General features: G+C 50.6%; 1 protein-coding gene across 1 annotated transcript; it reads left to right on the top strand.

Moving 5' to 3' along the window:
* The first annotated feature begins 6,834 nt into the window (after positions 1 to 6,834).
* On the top strand, positions 6,835 to 11,849 carry MCL1 (MCL1 apoptosis regulator, BCL2 family member). Its single transcript, XM_037500101.2, has 3 exons — positions 6,835 to 7,612; positions 7,856 to 8,103; positions 8,819 to 11,849. The coding sequence occupies exons 1-3, from the start codon at positions 6,922 to 6,924 to the stop codon at positions 8,933 to 8,935; spliced, it is 1,056 nt and encodes a 351-aa protein (XP_037355998.1). The 5' UTR covers positions 6,835 to 6,921; the 3' UTR covers positions 8,936 to 11,849.
* Positions 11,850 to 13,212: the final 1,363 nt, after the last annotated feature.

Genomic DNA, 13,212 nt, shown 5'->3' with positions numbered 1-13,212 from the left:
AAACTGAGAAGTTACCCTTTTGTAGGAAATATTTACATTTGTAAAGGAAACCATTTTTAAGGGTGCCTCCCTCAGTGCCAGGAAGATGTAGAAACTGTTATCAATGGAGAAGCTGCAATTTGTATCTGCATAACAACCACACTCTTGTTTACTGAGCCTTTCCTGGCAACTGCCCATAATTGGCCTCCCCCACCCCCACCATCTTTGTCTCTAGGTGGAAATGTTACTTAAGATGTAGTTTAGGCCATCTGAGAGTTGCTGTTTTTCTCTTTCCACGTACAGGTATTAAACCTCTTACTTGACTCTTAATCTGTATTTTATTACAGGGGGTACCTCAGTCAAGAACCTTAAAGGGAGCCTCCCTGGTAATGCAAGGGGTTAAGTCTCAGCCATCAAGCTATAGGCTGCCACTGTAGCATGAGTTGGAGCCCGGGCCCGGGAGCTGACCCACATGGCGCAGCAGACCTCTCCTGTCTCCCTGTTGCTCCCCTCAGTAGTGCATTTCAGTAGGTCTGCCTGTTCTGTTCCCCCGCTCTGTCTCTGGGGAATCCTCTCACCCCCAAACCTCTGGCCTGCAACCCAGTTCTTGTATGCATAAATAAATCTTTAAAAAAAAAACAAAAAACTGAAAGAACACAAGGAAAAATTTCACAAACACAAACACATACACACACTGATAAATGTGTAATTGCTCTATAAGCTAAATGATTGGCATATTAAAATAAAGAGGTACATAGAAGGAGAAGGGAACCAATATGGTTTTTTTTTTTTTTTTTTTTTTTTTTTTAAAGATTTATTTATTTTTATTTATACAAGCACTGGGTACAGTCAGAAGCACGGGAGGGTGAGAGAATTCACCAGAGCCAGAGCGGGGAGCAGAGCAGGTAGAAGGACCAAAGTACACTGCTGAGCAGCGGGTGGCAGGACAGGTCTGCGCGCCATGTGGGACCCTCCTCAGTGGCCGGGGAGCAGCCGGGGATCGAACCGGTGCCGCAAAGGCTGCGGGCAGCTTCGCAACCCAGTGCTCAACCGCTGCGCCACCGGGGAGGCCGGGAACCAATATGGTTTTACATTTAATCTTGTATATACATTTCATCTGTCTTGGCTGAAGTATCGGAAGAAAATCTGTCCTCATACAGATAAGTAGTTAGAAAAAAGAAGAGGTATTTTAATATCCTTTTCTGGTCACTGGGAATTTTCTTTGATAGCACATCAGAACACAAGTGGTAGCTTCTTTAAGGTTAACTGTCACCTGGAATTTGAAAGCATTATCAGTGAACTACCTGTGTCCTGTTACAATAAAGCCCATTGATCCCGCTTGCAATTTTTTTTTTTTAAGAGTCATTTACTTATGCATACAAGAACTGGGCTACAGGCCAGAGGTGGGGGGGGGGGGCGGAGAGGATTCACCAGAGACAGAGTGGGGAGCAGAACAGGTGGATCTACTGAATTCCACTGCTGAGGGGAGCAGTGGGGAGACAGGAGAGGTCTGTTGCGCCCTGTGGGTTACCTTCCTGGCAGGCTCAGGCAGCAGTGGCTGCCAATAGCTTGAGATCCCTGAGACTTTAACCCCTGTACCACCAGGAAGACCCTGAGTCCCTGGTTGTTATGGAGCGACTGTGCTAATTCTTGGTTCTATTGCAAAGAAAGAATAAATCGGAGACAACTAGCAATGTCTGACTCCTTCCAAGAGGCTACTGAATCCCAGTTTTATGCTAGTGTTACTTGTGGAGACCAGGGGTTAAAACTATGAACTTGCTGTGTGAAGGTGATAGACTGTGGTGTGCTGAAAGGGCGGAAGACGCTGGCACAGTTGCTGAGTACAGTCTGCAGAACTTAGAAAAGCCACTAAGCAACGAATTTGATGAATGGTTCTGACACAAAAACATGCCATCAACCTTTTTAGCTTGTGACCAAGAATCACTTTTAGAGATCATTTATGGTCACAGAAAACAACTGTATAGGGAAAGGTATGCACATTTGTAGGGTAAAGAAAATGTCAGGCTTTTCTGCCCTCCCGCCATCAGGATAGATGATGGATCCTTGTCCTGAATGCATGCCTGATGGCGGGCACCTGGAATAGGGTGTGGGCATAGGTATTTGGGATTCACCTGGGCTAAGACTGTGCTTTTAAGGGCGGCGTCACGGGGCCGCCAGCAGAAGCCAAAGCGGAAGCCGAAAGAGAAGCCGAGAAGCAGCAGAACGAACGCCAGAGAGCCCGGATAGAGTGAAGACTTGCTGGGGGCTGGGAGGCCTGTCAGCCTGCCAGCCTCCCAGCCAGCACCCCTGCCTGCCATATGCCTAGTGAACCCCAATAAAAGACCTGCAAAAAACCACTGAGGACTCTGACTCCTCCTTTACCCAGTCTGCATGGGATCAGAAAACCTGCCCTGTGCCCAGTCCTGCCCCCTACAATTGGCCTAAGTCGGCAAGATGATCCATGCAGACGGGTATTGGAGCCCTCCGAAGACCTGGAGGGACTAAGGAGTAACAGTGTTTGCCTGTGACGACGCTGGAGGCGCCATGGCGGCACAGAAGGTGGATAGGGTCCGGGAGCTGTGGGACGGACGAGACCTCGCATGGAGACGCCCGAGAGGACCAGCCAACGACCCCTGAGGCAGGAGAATCACCGGCGAAGAGAGGACCACGATTAGGAGCGCGCCAGTAGTGATTCAGGGAGAGGCCAACGAACTTGGCCTAATGGACTGATGGACTCGGACTGATGAACTTGGACTGACATTCCCGCCAGAAGGCGGAGGCCCTTGCAGGTTGATATATTTTGGGGCCCTGGGGTGGAACAGTTTCGTTTGTAAACCCCAGGAGATGGGAATCTGGGGGTGGCCAGTGGGCCTTGATGGCCAAAAGCAGCCTGTTATGCCCAGCAGCCAGGCGGAGGAGAAAAGCCAGCTGAGAAGGCAAAAGCTGGTGCTGATGCTAAGTTGAGAAGCCCTGAGTGGCTGTTAAGCAGCCTGGGTATGCTGAAGAACTGTGAGTCTCGTAAAATCACCTGTGGGTGATGCCCTGCTCCTTGTCGAGTGAGGGCGAGGAGCTGAGGAACCCGTCTTTTGGGGACGGGTGGGGAACGTGGCTTGGGGTGGAGCCCAAGCTGAATGTAGAGTTTGGATCCCCGACCCATGTGCTTGTGCAGTGGGTTGGCCTGAGTGCAGGGGTCTGCGAGTCACATTAGTGGCTATGAAGGCCGAGTGTTGGAGCGACAGCAGACAGAAACCCTGAGGTTTGGCGATTACCCCCAACAGAATAGAATCGCCAATCCCAGAGCGAGTGCATCCTGGGGGTGGATGCTGTGTGTGCCTTGTAGCCGAGACTACAGCCAGAGAAGGCCAGGAAGCCTGACGGCTCCTGGTGTGTTACAGTAGATGCCATGAGCGGTTCCCCTCCCTCGTATGAGCAGTGCCTTCGGCAGCAGATGTGGTGGCTCATCTGCTGGTACCAATAATTGTCTTTTGCACTAGGTTGGGGCCCTGCCTGGACTTTTGTGTTCTGTTGTATTTTGTTATATTGTAATGTATTTGCTTTTGTGGGCCATGGCTGCATTGTTTATGTTTGATAAGAAAATTATATATAGAGAGAGACTGTATGGCAGAAAACCCTGAGGGGGTGGACTGTAGGGTAAAGAAAATGTCAGGCTTTTCTGCCCTCCCGCCATCAGGATAAATGATGGATCCTTGTCCTGAATGCATGCCTGATGGCGGGCACCTGGAATAGGGTATAGGCATAGGTAGATGGGATTCAGCTGAGCTAAGATTGTGCTTTTTAAGGGCGGCATCACGGGGACGCCAGCAGAAGCCAAAGCAGAAGCCGAAAGAGAAGCCGAGAAGCAGCAGAACGAACGCCAGAGAGCCCAGATAGAGTGAAGACTTGCTGGGGGCTGGGAGGCCTGTCAGCCTCCCAGCCCCCCAGCCAGCACCCCTGCCTGCCATATGCCTGGTGAACCCCAATAAAAGACCTGCAAAAAACCACTGAGGACTCTGACTCCTCCTTTACCTGGTCTGCATGGGATCAGAAAACCTGCACTGGTCCAGTCCTGCCTTTACAACATTTTAAAAATAAGGCAAAAACGTGCTACACCGTCTGTTAACGCATCACTGTAGCATTTTCTAGTCCACCTGAGGATCACCTGATTATCCTGGTGAGTGTAATTTTGTTTGATTAGAACCTAGAAGGTTTACGACCCTCAAAAATTAAAGGATAATGTGTCAAAACCCAATAAGGGGGCCTCCCTGGTGGCGCAAGGAGTATAGCACAGCACTAGGAAGCAATCCTCAGCCTCTGCAGCACGAGTTTGATTCCCCGGCTGACAAGGGAGAAACCCACACAGCACAGCAGACCTCTCCTGTCTTGCCCGCCGCTCCCCTCAGCAGTGTATTTCAGTCAGTCTGCCTGTTCTGCTCCCCACTCTGTCTCTGGTACATCCTCTCACCGTCCCCCAACTCTGGCCTGTACCCGTTATTGTATGCATAAATAAATCTTAAAAAAAAAAACCAATAAGGTACAGTGATATTTTTCAGGTCTGCTAAAGATGATTAGCCCAAAGTTGCCACTTACTACCTACAGACTATTGACTGCTTTTGTACCTGCTGTAGTGTCCTTCTTCAACGTTTCTTTCCCTGTTGACTAAATAAATCCAATTTCTCATATCTTCAATCAATTAAATGTGTTATTCTGTTGATTACTTCATCACTGAAGTAAATAAAACAGATGGGGGAGCAGAGTATGGTTGTAAAGAGGCTTTACAAAGAGCTTAAAGGCATAGATTAGCTTCAGTTTAAAGGAAGTGGAACAAAAAAGCAGGAGGGGAGGGAGGAGGATCAAAAAAGTGGTGGGAAGAAATAAAGGAGGAGAAATAAAGGGGGAGAACAGGATGCATAGGTAGTTCTGCAAACTTCTATTAGCACACTGGAGAACATCCCAGAGCCTGAGCCATATAGCAGACTTAAAAAACCAAATCAGACCCAAGGGCTTTACCAGGCTGAGGAATAAAATGGTTGAATAATCAGGCTGTGTACAGCTTCACCGTGCTGTGCTCAAGCCCTTTCGCCACCAGGGAGGCCCCTATTTTCTATTTTATTTTATTTAAGATTTATTTATTTATGCATACAAGAGCTGGGGTACAGGCCAGAGATGTGGGGGTGGGAGGGTGAGAGGATTCACCAGAGCCAGAGTGGGGAACAGAACAGGCAGATTGACTGAAATACACTGCTGAGGGGAGCAGCAGGTGAGTCAGGAGAGGTCTGCTATGCCATGTGGGTTGCTCCCTGGCCGGCTCGGGATCGAACTTGTGCTGCAGAGGCTGTGGACAGCATCACAGTATGGTGCTTAACCACTTGTGCCACCAGGGAGGCCCTCCTATTTTCTATTTTAAAAGAAATGATGTAGGTCCTCCTTGGTGGTGCAGGGATTAAGTCTCAGCACTATGAGGCTATCTGCACCATGAGTTCGATCCCTGGCCAGGGAGCTGACCCATATGGCGCAGCAGACCCCTCCAGGCTGCTCCCCTCAGCAGTGTGTTTCAGTCATTCTGCCTGTTCTACACCCCACTCCCTCTGGTGAATCCTCTCACCCCTGCTCCTCTGCCCCTCTGGCCTGTACCCCAGTTCTTGTATGCATAAATAAATCAATCTTAAAAAAAAAAAAAAATCCTCTTGGAGCACAAGAGCGTGAACTGACTAGTGAAATGCAGTGAGATTGCCAGGACCCGCAATGTCTGGCTAAGCATTTATAGCGAAACTTGCCTTGCACTTCCTTTTTCAGCCTCTGCAAAATTTTTGCAGTTGCTACTTCCTCAGTTTTGCTCCCTTCACCAACTTATCACTACCTGATAAAATCTCATTTTAGAAGGCCCGGCAGAAATGCTGCCTCTCCCATGGTCTTCCTCCAGTTCTCAGAGCCCCAAGTGGATTCTCCAACCTCTCCACGCCTGCGTTGCTGCCGCCTATATGGAGCCTAAGTTCTCAGACAGAGAACTTACTTCTTGTGCACTGCCAGCCCTTGCTCTCCATCCTCTGCACAGATGACAACCCCCGTGACTCCAGGGCCTGCCCACATACGTCGCGGTGGGTGCCGGAGCCCGAGCTCAGCTCCGGGCTGACGCTGGGCACGAGGCCCCTCTCGCCTCTCCTGCTCACGTCCCTCACATGCCTTGTCCTGGAATCCCAGCTCCCCCCCCCCACGTCTTTTCAACAAGGTTTATTCGGGTCGTGGTAACTGACACGTGCACAGCGGGCCCCTCGTCCTCGAGGTCACCCCTCGTCTAACGCGCCTTATAGGGAATGCTCAAGGGGCGTCCGGCTCCACGAGCGGCTATTCGAGTGAGGCTTTTCCGGAGGCGGCGGAGGGCGGGAGCAGGCGCGGCGGCCGGGCTGGCACGGAGTTGGGGCAGCTCGATTTGGTCTCAGGCCCCGACAGGCGCGGGGCCCGGCAGAGCGGCCCACGGGGCGGCCGTTCCCAGGACGTCGGGAGGCGCGGAGACCCCCAGGGCGTCCCCCTCCCTCTCGGAGGCGGCCCTGCCCACCGGGCGCGCCTTCCTCGCGCGCCTCCCTCAGCTCCGCGGGTCGGGCCGGGGCCCTCCGTCCGAGCAAAGGGCCTCCGCAGAGCCCCCGCGGGCCCCGGGCGCGTCCCCGCGGGCCCCGCCCACCCGCGCCGGCGCCGGGTCACGCCGCGTCACGCCGCGCGCCGCGAGAGGTCGGGCGCCGGAAGCCCCGCCCCGCGGCCGCCGGGCCGTGCGCAGCGCCGGAAGCGCCCGCCCCTCCCCCTTTTATGGGCGCCCTTCCCGTTGGGCGGCGCCGCGCGGGTGGGACGGCCTAAAGCCGCGAGCGGGGCGCGGGGCCCTCACTCTCCAGTTCCTCTTCCCCCCGAGCGGTCCGGCGCCCTCCCCGCCCCCGCCGGCCTCCGCGCGACGCGATGCTCGGCTTCAGGAGAAACGCGGTGATCGGCCTCAACCTCTACTGCGGCGGCGCCGGCGTGGGGGCCGGCAGCGGCGGGGACGCGGGGCCGCCGGCGGGGCGGCTCTCGGCCGCGGGCAAGGAGGCCGCGGCCCGGCGCGAGGCCGGGGGAGGGGAGGCCGGCGCGCTGATGGGCGGCGGCGCCGGCGCGGGCTCCCCGGCCGCCCTCGCGCCGGACGCCCGGAGGGTCGCGCGGCCCGCGCCCATTGGCGCCGACGGCCTCGACGTCACGGCGACCCCCGCGCGGCGGCTGTTGTTCGCGCCCGCCCGCCGCGCGCCGCCGCCTCAGGAGATGGCAGCGCCGGCCGCCGACGCCATCATGTCGCCCGAGGAGGAGCTGGACGGGTACGAGCCGGAGCCCCCGGGGAAGCGGCCGGCGGTGCTGCCCCTGCGCGGGCTGGTGGGCGAGGCCGGCAGCGCCTCGGGCACCGACGGCTCCCTGCCGTCCACGCCGCCGCCGGCGGAGGAGGAGGAGGACGAGCTGTACCGCCAGTCGCTGGAGATCATCTCCCGGTACCTCCGCGAGCAGGCGACCGGCGCCAAGGACGCCAAGCCGCTGGGCCGCCCCGGCGCGGCCGGCCGGAAGGCGCTGGAGACCCTGCGGCGCGTGGGGGACGGCGTGCAGCGCAACCACCAGACGGCCTTCCAAGGTAGGGCCGCGCCCGGGCGCCCCGCGGGGTGGAAGGGGCGAGGCGGGCCGGACGCGCCGCGCAGGTCTTTCCGAGGCCAGGATTTTCTGGCCGTGAGTCATTGTTTCCGCCCCTCGATTCCCGTGGAAACGGCAGCGCTGCTCCCGGCCCGGAAAGGGTGGGCTGCCGCGCGCAGGTGGGGGCGGCCGCGCCGCGGGTGGGCCGGCGAGACAAAGGCGCTGAGGCCGCCGCTTCTCCCCGCAGGCATGCTGCGGAAGCTGGACATCAAGGGCGAGGACGACGTCAAGTCCTTGTCTCGGGTGATGGTCCACGTTTTCAGCGATGGAGTAACCAACTGGGGCAGGATTGTGACTCTTATTTCTTTTGGTGCCTTTGTGGCCAAACACTTGAAGAGCATAAACCAAGAAAGCTGCATCGACCCGTTAGCAGAAAGCATCACAGACGTCCTCGTCAGGACGAAACGAGAGTGGCTAGTCAAACAAAGAGGCTGGGTAAGTTCGCTGGAAGCTTCAGGAGGGCTTCCTGGAAGTGGGGTGAGCCAGATGGTTTTTGGAGGCCTAGCTCGCTTTCAGGCTCCTCGGGACGCCCAGCTGCATGGGGCCATGAAGGAGTGATGTGGCTGTGGCGGATGCCGCATCCGGGGTCCTGATTATCCTCTGGGCTCTTGTGCTGGTCCTAGAGTCTTTTGCGTCTGATATTTTATTGTAATTTAGCTGGATATTCACCATTACCTGTGGAGTCAAATTATGAAAACATAAGAATCACCTGGGAGTGATGGTAAACTGCCTCATGTGCTCTCCCCGTTCCATTTTAGTTGAACAGATATGGGTGGGGCCTGCATTTCGAACTTAGAGCCAAATGGCTCCAGTTGGACGTGGGAGGTGGGGAGCCACACTGAGAACAGGGTCTACAGAGCGGCTGGTCTGGAGGGTAAGAGCTTGTGCCTTTCGTCTAAGTAATGGAAACTTACGTCCTTCTTAAGTTGCACGACTAAGGTGCTGCTGTAAAGTTCCCTTTTAACCCCTTTTAACTACTCTGGGTGCTCACTGCAGTGTGTAGGGCGTGTTCCTTCCAGCCAAATGGGTTCGTTGAGGTGGGGGGGGGGCAGGAGACTTGGGTTGCCCCACCCATGTATTCCCTGTAAATAGTGCTTTTTAAGCCAGCAGAAACCCATACTTGAAGATTACTCTCTTTTTTGTTTTCTAGGATGGGTTTGTGGATTTCTTCCATGTAGAGGACCTAGAAGGTGGCATCAGAAATGTGCTGCTGGCTTTTGCAGGTGTTGCTGGAGTCGGAGCTGGTCTGGCATATCTAATAAGATAGCCTTTAAGTGCAATATTGACTCTTAACCAACTCCAGCCACCAAGACCACATAACGACTGCTGTGAAATCAAGTGTATTTATGAAGTTGGACTTCAAGTTGCCCAGGCTGTAACCTCCAAGAGTTCTGCTCTAGCAAGCGTAGAAAAGCAAGTGGCAAGGGGATTCTGGGTAACAGGAATAAATACTTGGGAAAAGTAGTCCTTGAAGAGTCACTGTTTGAAAGAAGCAAAGTTTAGTTTTACCTATAGGCAAACTTTTGAGAGGCCATGGATGGAGGAGGGGGACTTGAGATTTAGCAAAGACGGTGGAGAAACTTAATTCCCTTGTCTAGAACAGGAGAGTGGCCAGTAGCCAGGCTAGTCATAGTTCAGTAAACACGTCCTTCGAGTTTATTTACTTCCTAATAGTGTTGAAAAAGGAGATGCTCTAAGACCAGTGATGGCTGTGTGGTGTGGATTTAAGCTACAAGAAACAGACCTATGACTCGAAGCCTCAGTACTGTACAACAGAGTGTGAAGGGAAGCTTTTATCCTTTAATGAGCTTTCCCGGGTGTACTTATTGACAAGTTTGAGTGTTTAAGGGTTTTATACCTTTGGTTTGGTTTGAGTGATTCCTAGTTTATTAGCCTAGTTAATGGCCAAGAATACTTGACTTAAGGCTCAATGATTGCAGTTAAAATGTGGAATATCCTCAATTTTTGAAATGACTTGTTGTAAATGTATGTCTGTAAAAATGTATATATTTTTACAGAGTCTATTTCCTTGAAATGTAAACAGTCAAATTTACATGTTTTTCATACCCTTTTGAAATTTACAACTTAGTAGTTAGGAACCTATTTCTTACAGCTTTTCTATTATAAATGTCCTGGTCAGTTCTAGAATGTATATGGAACCAATTGATGTTAATTGTATGCAGTTTGGTTGTAGTGGAACAGCTCTGATTGGTAACTGCAGGTTTTTATTTTCCTGCCTGATTTTGGTAAGTACTCTTTAGATGGGATTTTTTTTTTTTTAAAAACAAACCTAGAGTTGAGAAGTTGAGGAAAGGAAAATCAGTCCTTTCACTTTGTTACATGTAAGTTTTGAATAATTAAGTTGGAGTTTTAAGGGTTTGTTTTTTGGTGAGGGGGGAATGCGCCACAGGGTGATGACTTCAAAATAATGGGCTCTGATTGGGCTGCTACACAATTGAGTTCTTTCCATTTGACAGAATTTAACTGGTAAAATTAAACTTGAGTTCATGAGCTCATCTTCAAAGCCTTTATTAAAAGATATTCAGCTGTTCCAAATGGGACGACTAAGTGTGTGTATAAAAAGATCCCATCAGGTGCATGGAGAGACATTTGATCCCTTGTTTGCATAATATAAACGTAAAACGATGTCTTAGAAAAGCAGGCTATAGTCTAACCATGGTGCTATTATTAGGCTTGTTTAAGGACAGGTCTGAGCCTAGTTTTATCAATAAAACAAATACTGTTTCATTTTTATTACTGGTTCCCAAACTTTGTTTCAAATTTTTGCACTGGCATCTCTTTGATTTCAGATTTGATATTCTTTAAAACTTAGCATTTATTTGCTATTCTTCCTTTGAATATTTGCTGCTTATTCTGCTCCCTGAACAGATTTTTCCTGCGTCTGAACCTAGCCGTTTTTGAACTGTTAGTCCTTTTGGAGCTTGGTACTAGTAATCTGAGTAAGCCCACTGCTCTCCCCTGGAGTCCACAGACCTCCAGCTTTCACAAATTGTATCTTGGGGGTAGTGGTGTCCTGGCTTGTTGTGGCAGCAGTCTTGAGGTGGGAGGAGTCCCTTTTTTGAATGCACCCTTTTGGTGGTTCTGTCATTACTTGGAAAAGTCCTTTTAGGGATTTCCGTAGAAGGGAAACAATCGTGATTTTTCTTTTATATTCCTTTGCATTTGAATGTTAAATTTTATACAAAGAAGTGGGGTCCATGAAGTCTCAAAGAGTTACAAAAAAAAGCTACTGGTAAACTAAAAACTTCAGAACATGACCTTTAATCTGTGGACTTCAGATAAAAATAGGCATAAATTAAATGACTGAGAATGTAATGGGAGAATTGTCATGCCTGCCCACCTCCGAGCCATAGGTAATCTAACTAGAGCTATTTTGCTTGTGTATTTATCTTGATCATAAACCACTTATTTATATCATGTGTCTCTCTAAATACCTACAAGCACTTTATGTAGTTTTTGATCTTAAGATCTGGTTATGGTGGCGAAAAGGCCTGTTTCCCCATACCCTGTGTGGAAGTAAGTGCATAGATGAAAACTGGTGGAGTTTAGGGTCCCCATTTCCAATTTACTAGGTGTGACTGTTGAAATGTAGGTGAGGGTCTCAGTTGAAATGTTGTGTTGGGGTTGTGATGGTTGGGGAGCCCAAGTGCTTTGGGAAAAGGGGGGGGTTGGTTTATAGGGAGAGGAGGCAAGTGTTGTAAAATTGCTGACTAGCTGCATCACACAGGCAAATCCTCCAGGATGGGAAGGGAGGGGCTGCTTGGAAAGGTGGCTCTCAGCAACTTGTCTGTCTTACACTTCTCTCAGGGAAAGACATGTGGGTCTCTGGTGTCATCCATGTGTATTCTCTGGGGGTTGACATTTTGGTTCTGGTTAAACAGTTAATGCTGTTGACAGCTGTTGCCAGGAAGGCTTAGGACCAACTACAGATTAATGCGGGCTGTAAAATGTAGTGTTTCCCTAACTTCCTGTTTTTCCTGAGAAGAAAATAATAAATCTTTTATTCAAATTGAAGGTGTGGTATGGGTGTTTTCTGATTTATGGGCCGTCTTCCTTCCCCCTCGTAGTCAAGCCTTTTGGGGAAGTCTCATGAGCCAATGAGCATAGGTGAGTTAAGAGGCCCCATAAAGCTGAGTTGCCTTAAAGCAAAGGACAAGTCCTTTCAGAATAATCACTTTCATTCAAATGAGTTGTGTTTTTAAGTAGATTACTACTGTACTTAAGGGTACAAAAATCAAAATCCATGTCCTGGTTTTATGTTTTGTTTTTTTAAGATTCATTTATTTATGCATGTTTTGTTTTGTTTTTTCAAGATTCATTTATTTATGCATATAAGAGGGGGGGTACAGGCCAGAGATGCAGGGGTGGGGGGTTGTGAGAGGATTAGCCAGACACAGTGGGGAACAGAACAGGCAGACTGACTAAAATACACTGCTGAGGGGACCAGCGGGCCAGACAGGAGAGGTCTGCTGCACCATGTGGGTTGCTCCCTGGCCGGGGATCGAACTTGTGTGCAGAGGCTGCGATTGCTTCATAGTGCGGTGCTTAACCCCTTGTGCCACCAGGGAGGCCCCTGGATTTTCATCAAATGCCTAGTGTAATTTTGAGTAAGAGGCTTCACTAGGCAGTTATTTCATCTTCAATCTTTTGAGGTGGAGGAGCCAGAAGAATTGGTACTTTCTTTCCCTCTCCCCAAAAGGAATTCTCTGGATAGATCAATTTCAGAAAGCCTATCCAGTATTTTTAGCTACCTCAAAAGGGGGAGTGGAAAGCACCAGGAAAATGAGCAAATAGATTTGCACACCTGAGCACTAAATACTGATCTTGCAAACTGGAGCCTGTGCTAGTGCCCATCCAGGTTTTGTCTGCTTTCAAAAGTGCATTTCTGCTTGGAAAGCTGCCTCCTGGAGCCTGCCAGAAGATGGCAACTTTTTATCATTGCAGAAAAAGCTGACTTGTGCCCTTCCCACTCATGATTGGACCCAGGACTCCAGCCTGAGCCCAGTGAAATGGGGTTGCTCCGAGTCATACCTTGTGACAGGAGGCTGTCACAATGTTTAACATTTTAAAAGCTGGTCAAATGGCAACTTAGAGGAATCAAGATAGTCATTCCCCTTCTCGACAGAACCAGACTTCTCAGTTCCTGTTTCGCAATTTGAGAGCCAGCTCTTGCTTCATACTGTTGGCTTCCAGAAAAATTTAAAGCAGTTGTGACAGCTGGAAGATTTTACAAAAAGTGAAATAATTTGTGCAACTGGTATGTGGTGTGGCTCCAGCGAGATGCCCAGAGCCCTGGCCATTTCCTGGAGTTAGGGATGATGAACCCATTATCTAGCTCTGTCTGGCTCCCCTGGTTTGAATGATTGCAGAACTTTGTCTTGAACCTTCCCACAATGATCAAAGGCCCATTCCTTCAAGATTGGAAAGTTTTACTCTGACCTCCTTTGGCTGTGAAATGAGTGTTATCTTAGCTATGTGAAGCATGTGGAAAGGTGGGGGCTGGGAATCTGCCTCGAGGCTGAC

This window comes from Talpa occidentalis, unplaced genomic scaffold (assembly GCF_014898055.3).
Source record: "Talpa occidentalis isolate TD23 unplaced genomic scaffold, MPIMG_talOcc4v2.1 talOcc4.9, whole genome shotgun sequence".
In the NCBI taxonomy this organism is placed as follows: Eukaryota; Metazoa; Chordata; class Mammalia; order Eulipotyphla; family Talpidae; genus Talpa; species Talpa occidentalis.
The sequence above is the reverse complement of the archived record's forward strand: the minus strand, read 5'-3'. Positions and strand labels throughout refer to the sequence as shown.

Coding starts and splice junctions, on each gene's coding strand:
- MCL1 (XM_037500101.2), top strand. CDS start 6,922: ATGCTCGGCTTCAGGAGAAACGCGGTGATCGGCCTCAACCTCTACTGC. Junction 7,613..7,855: donor CCACCAGACGGCCTTCCAAG/GTAGGGCCGCGC, acceptor TTCTCCCCGCAG/GCATGCTGCGGAAGCTGGAC. Junction 8,104..8,818: donor TAGTCAAACAAAGAGGCTGG/GTAAGTTCGCTG, acceptor TTTGTTTTCTAG/GATGGGTTTGTGGATTTCTT.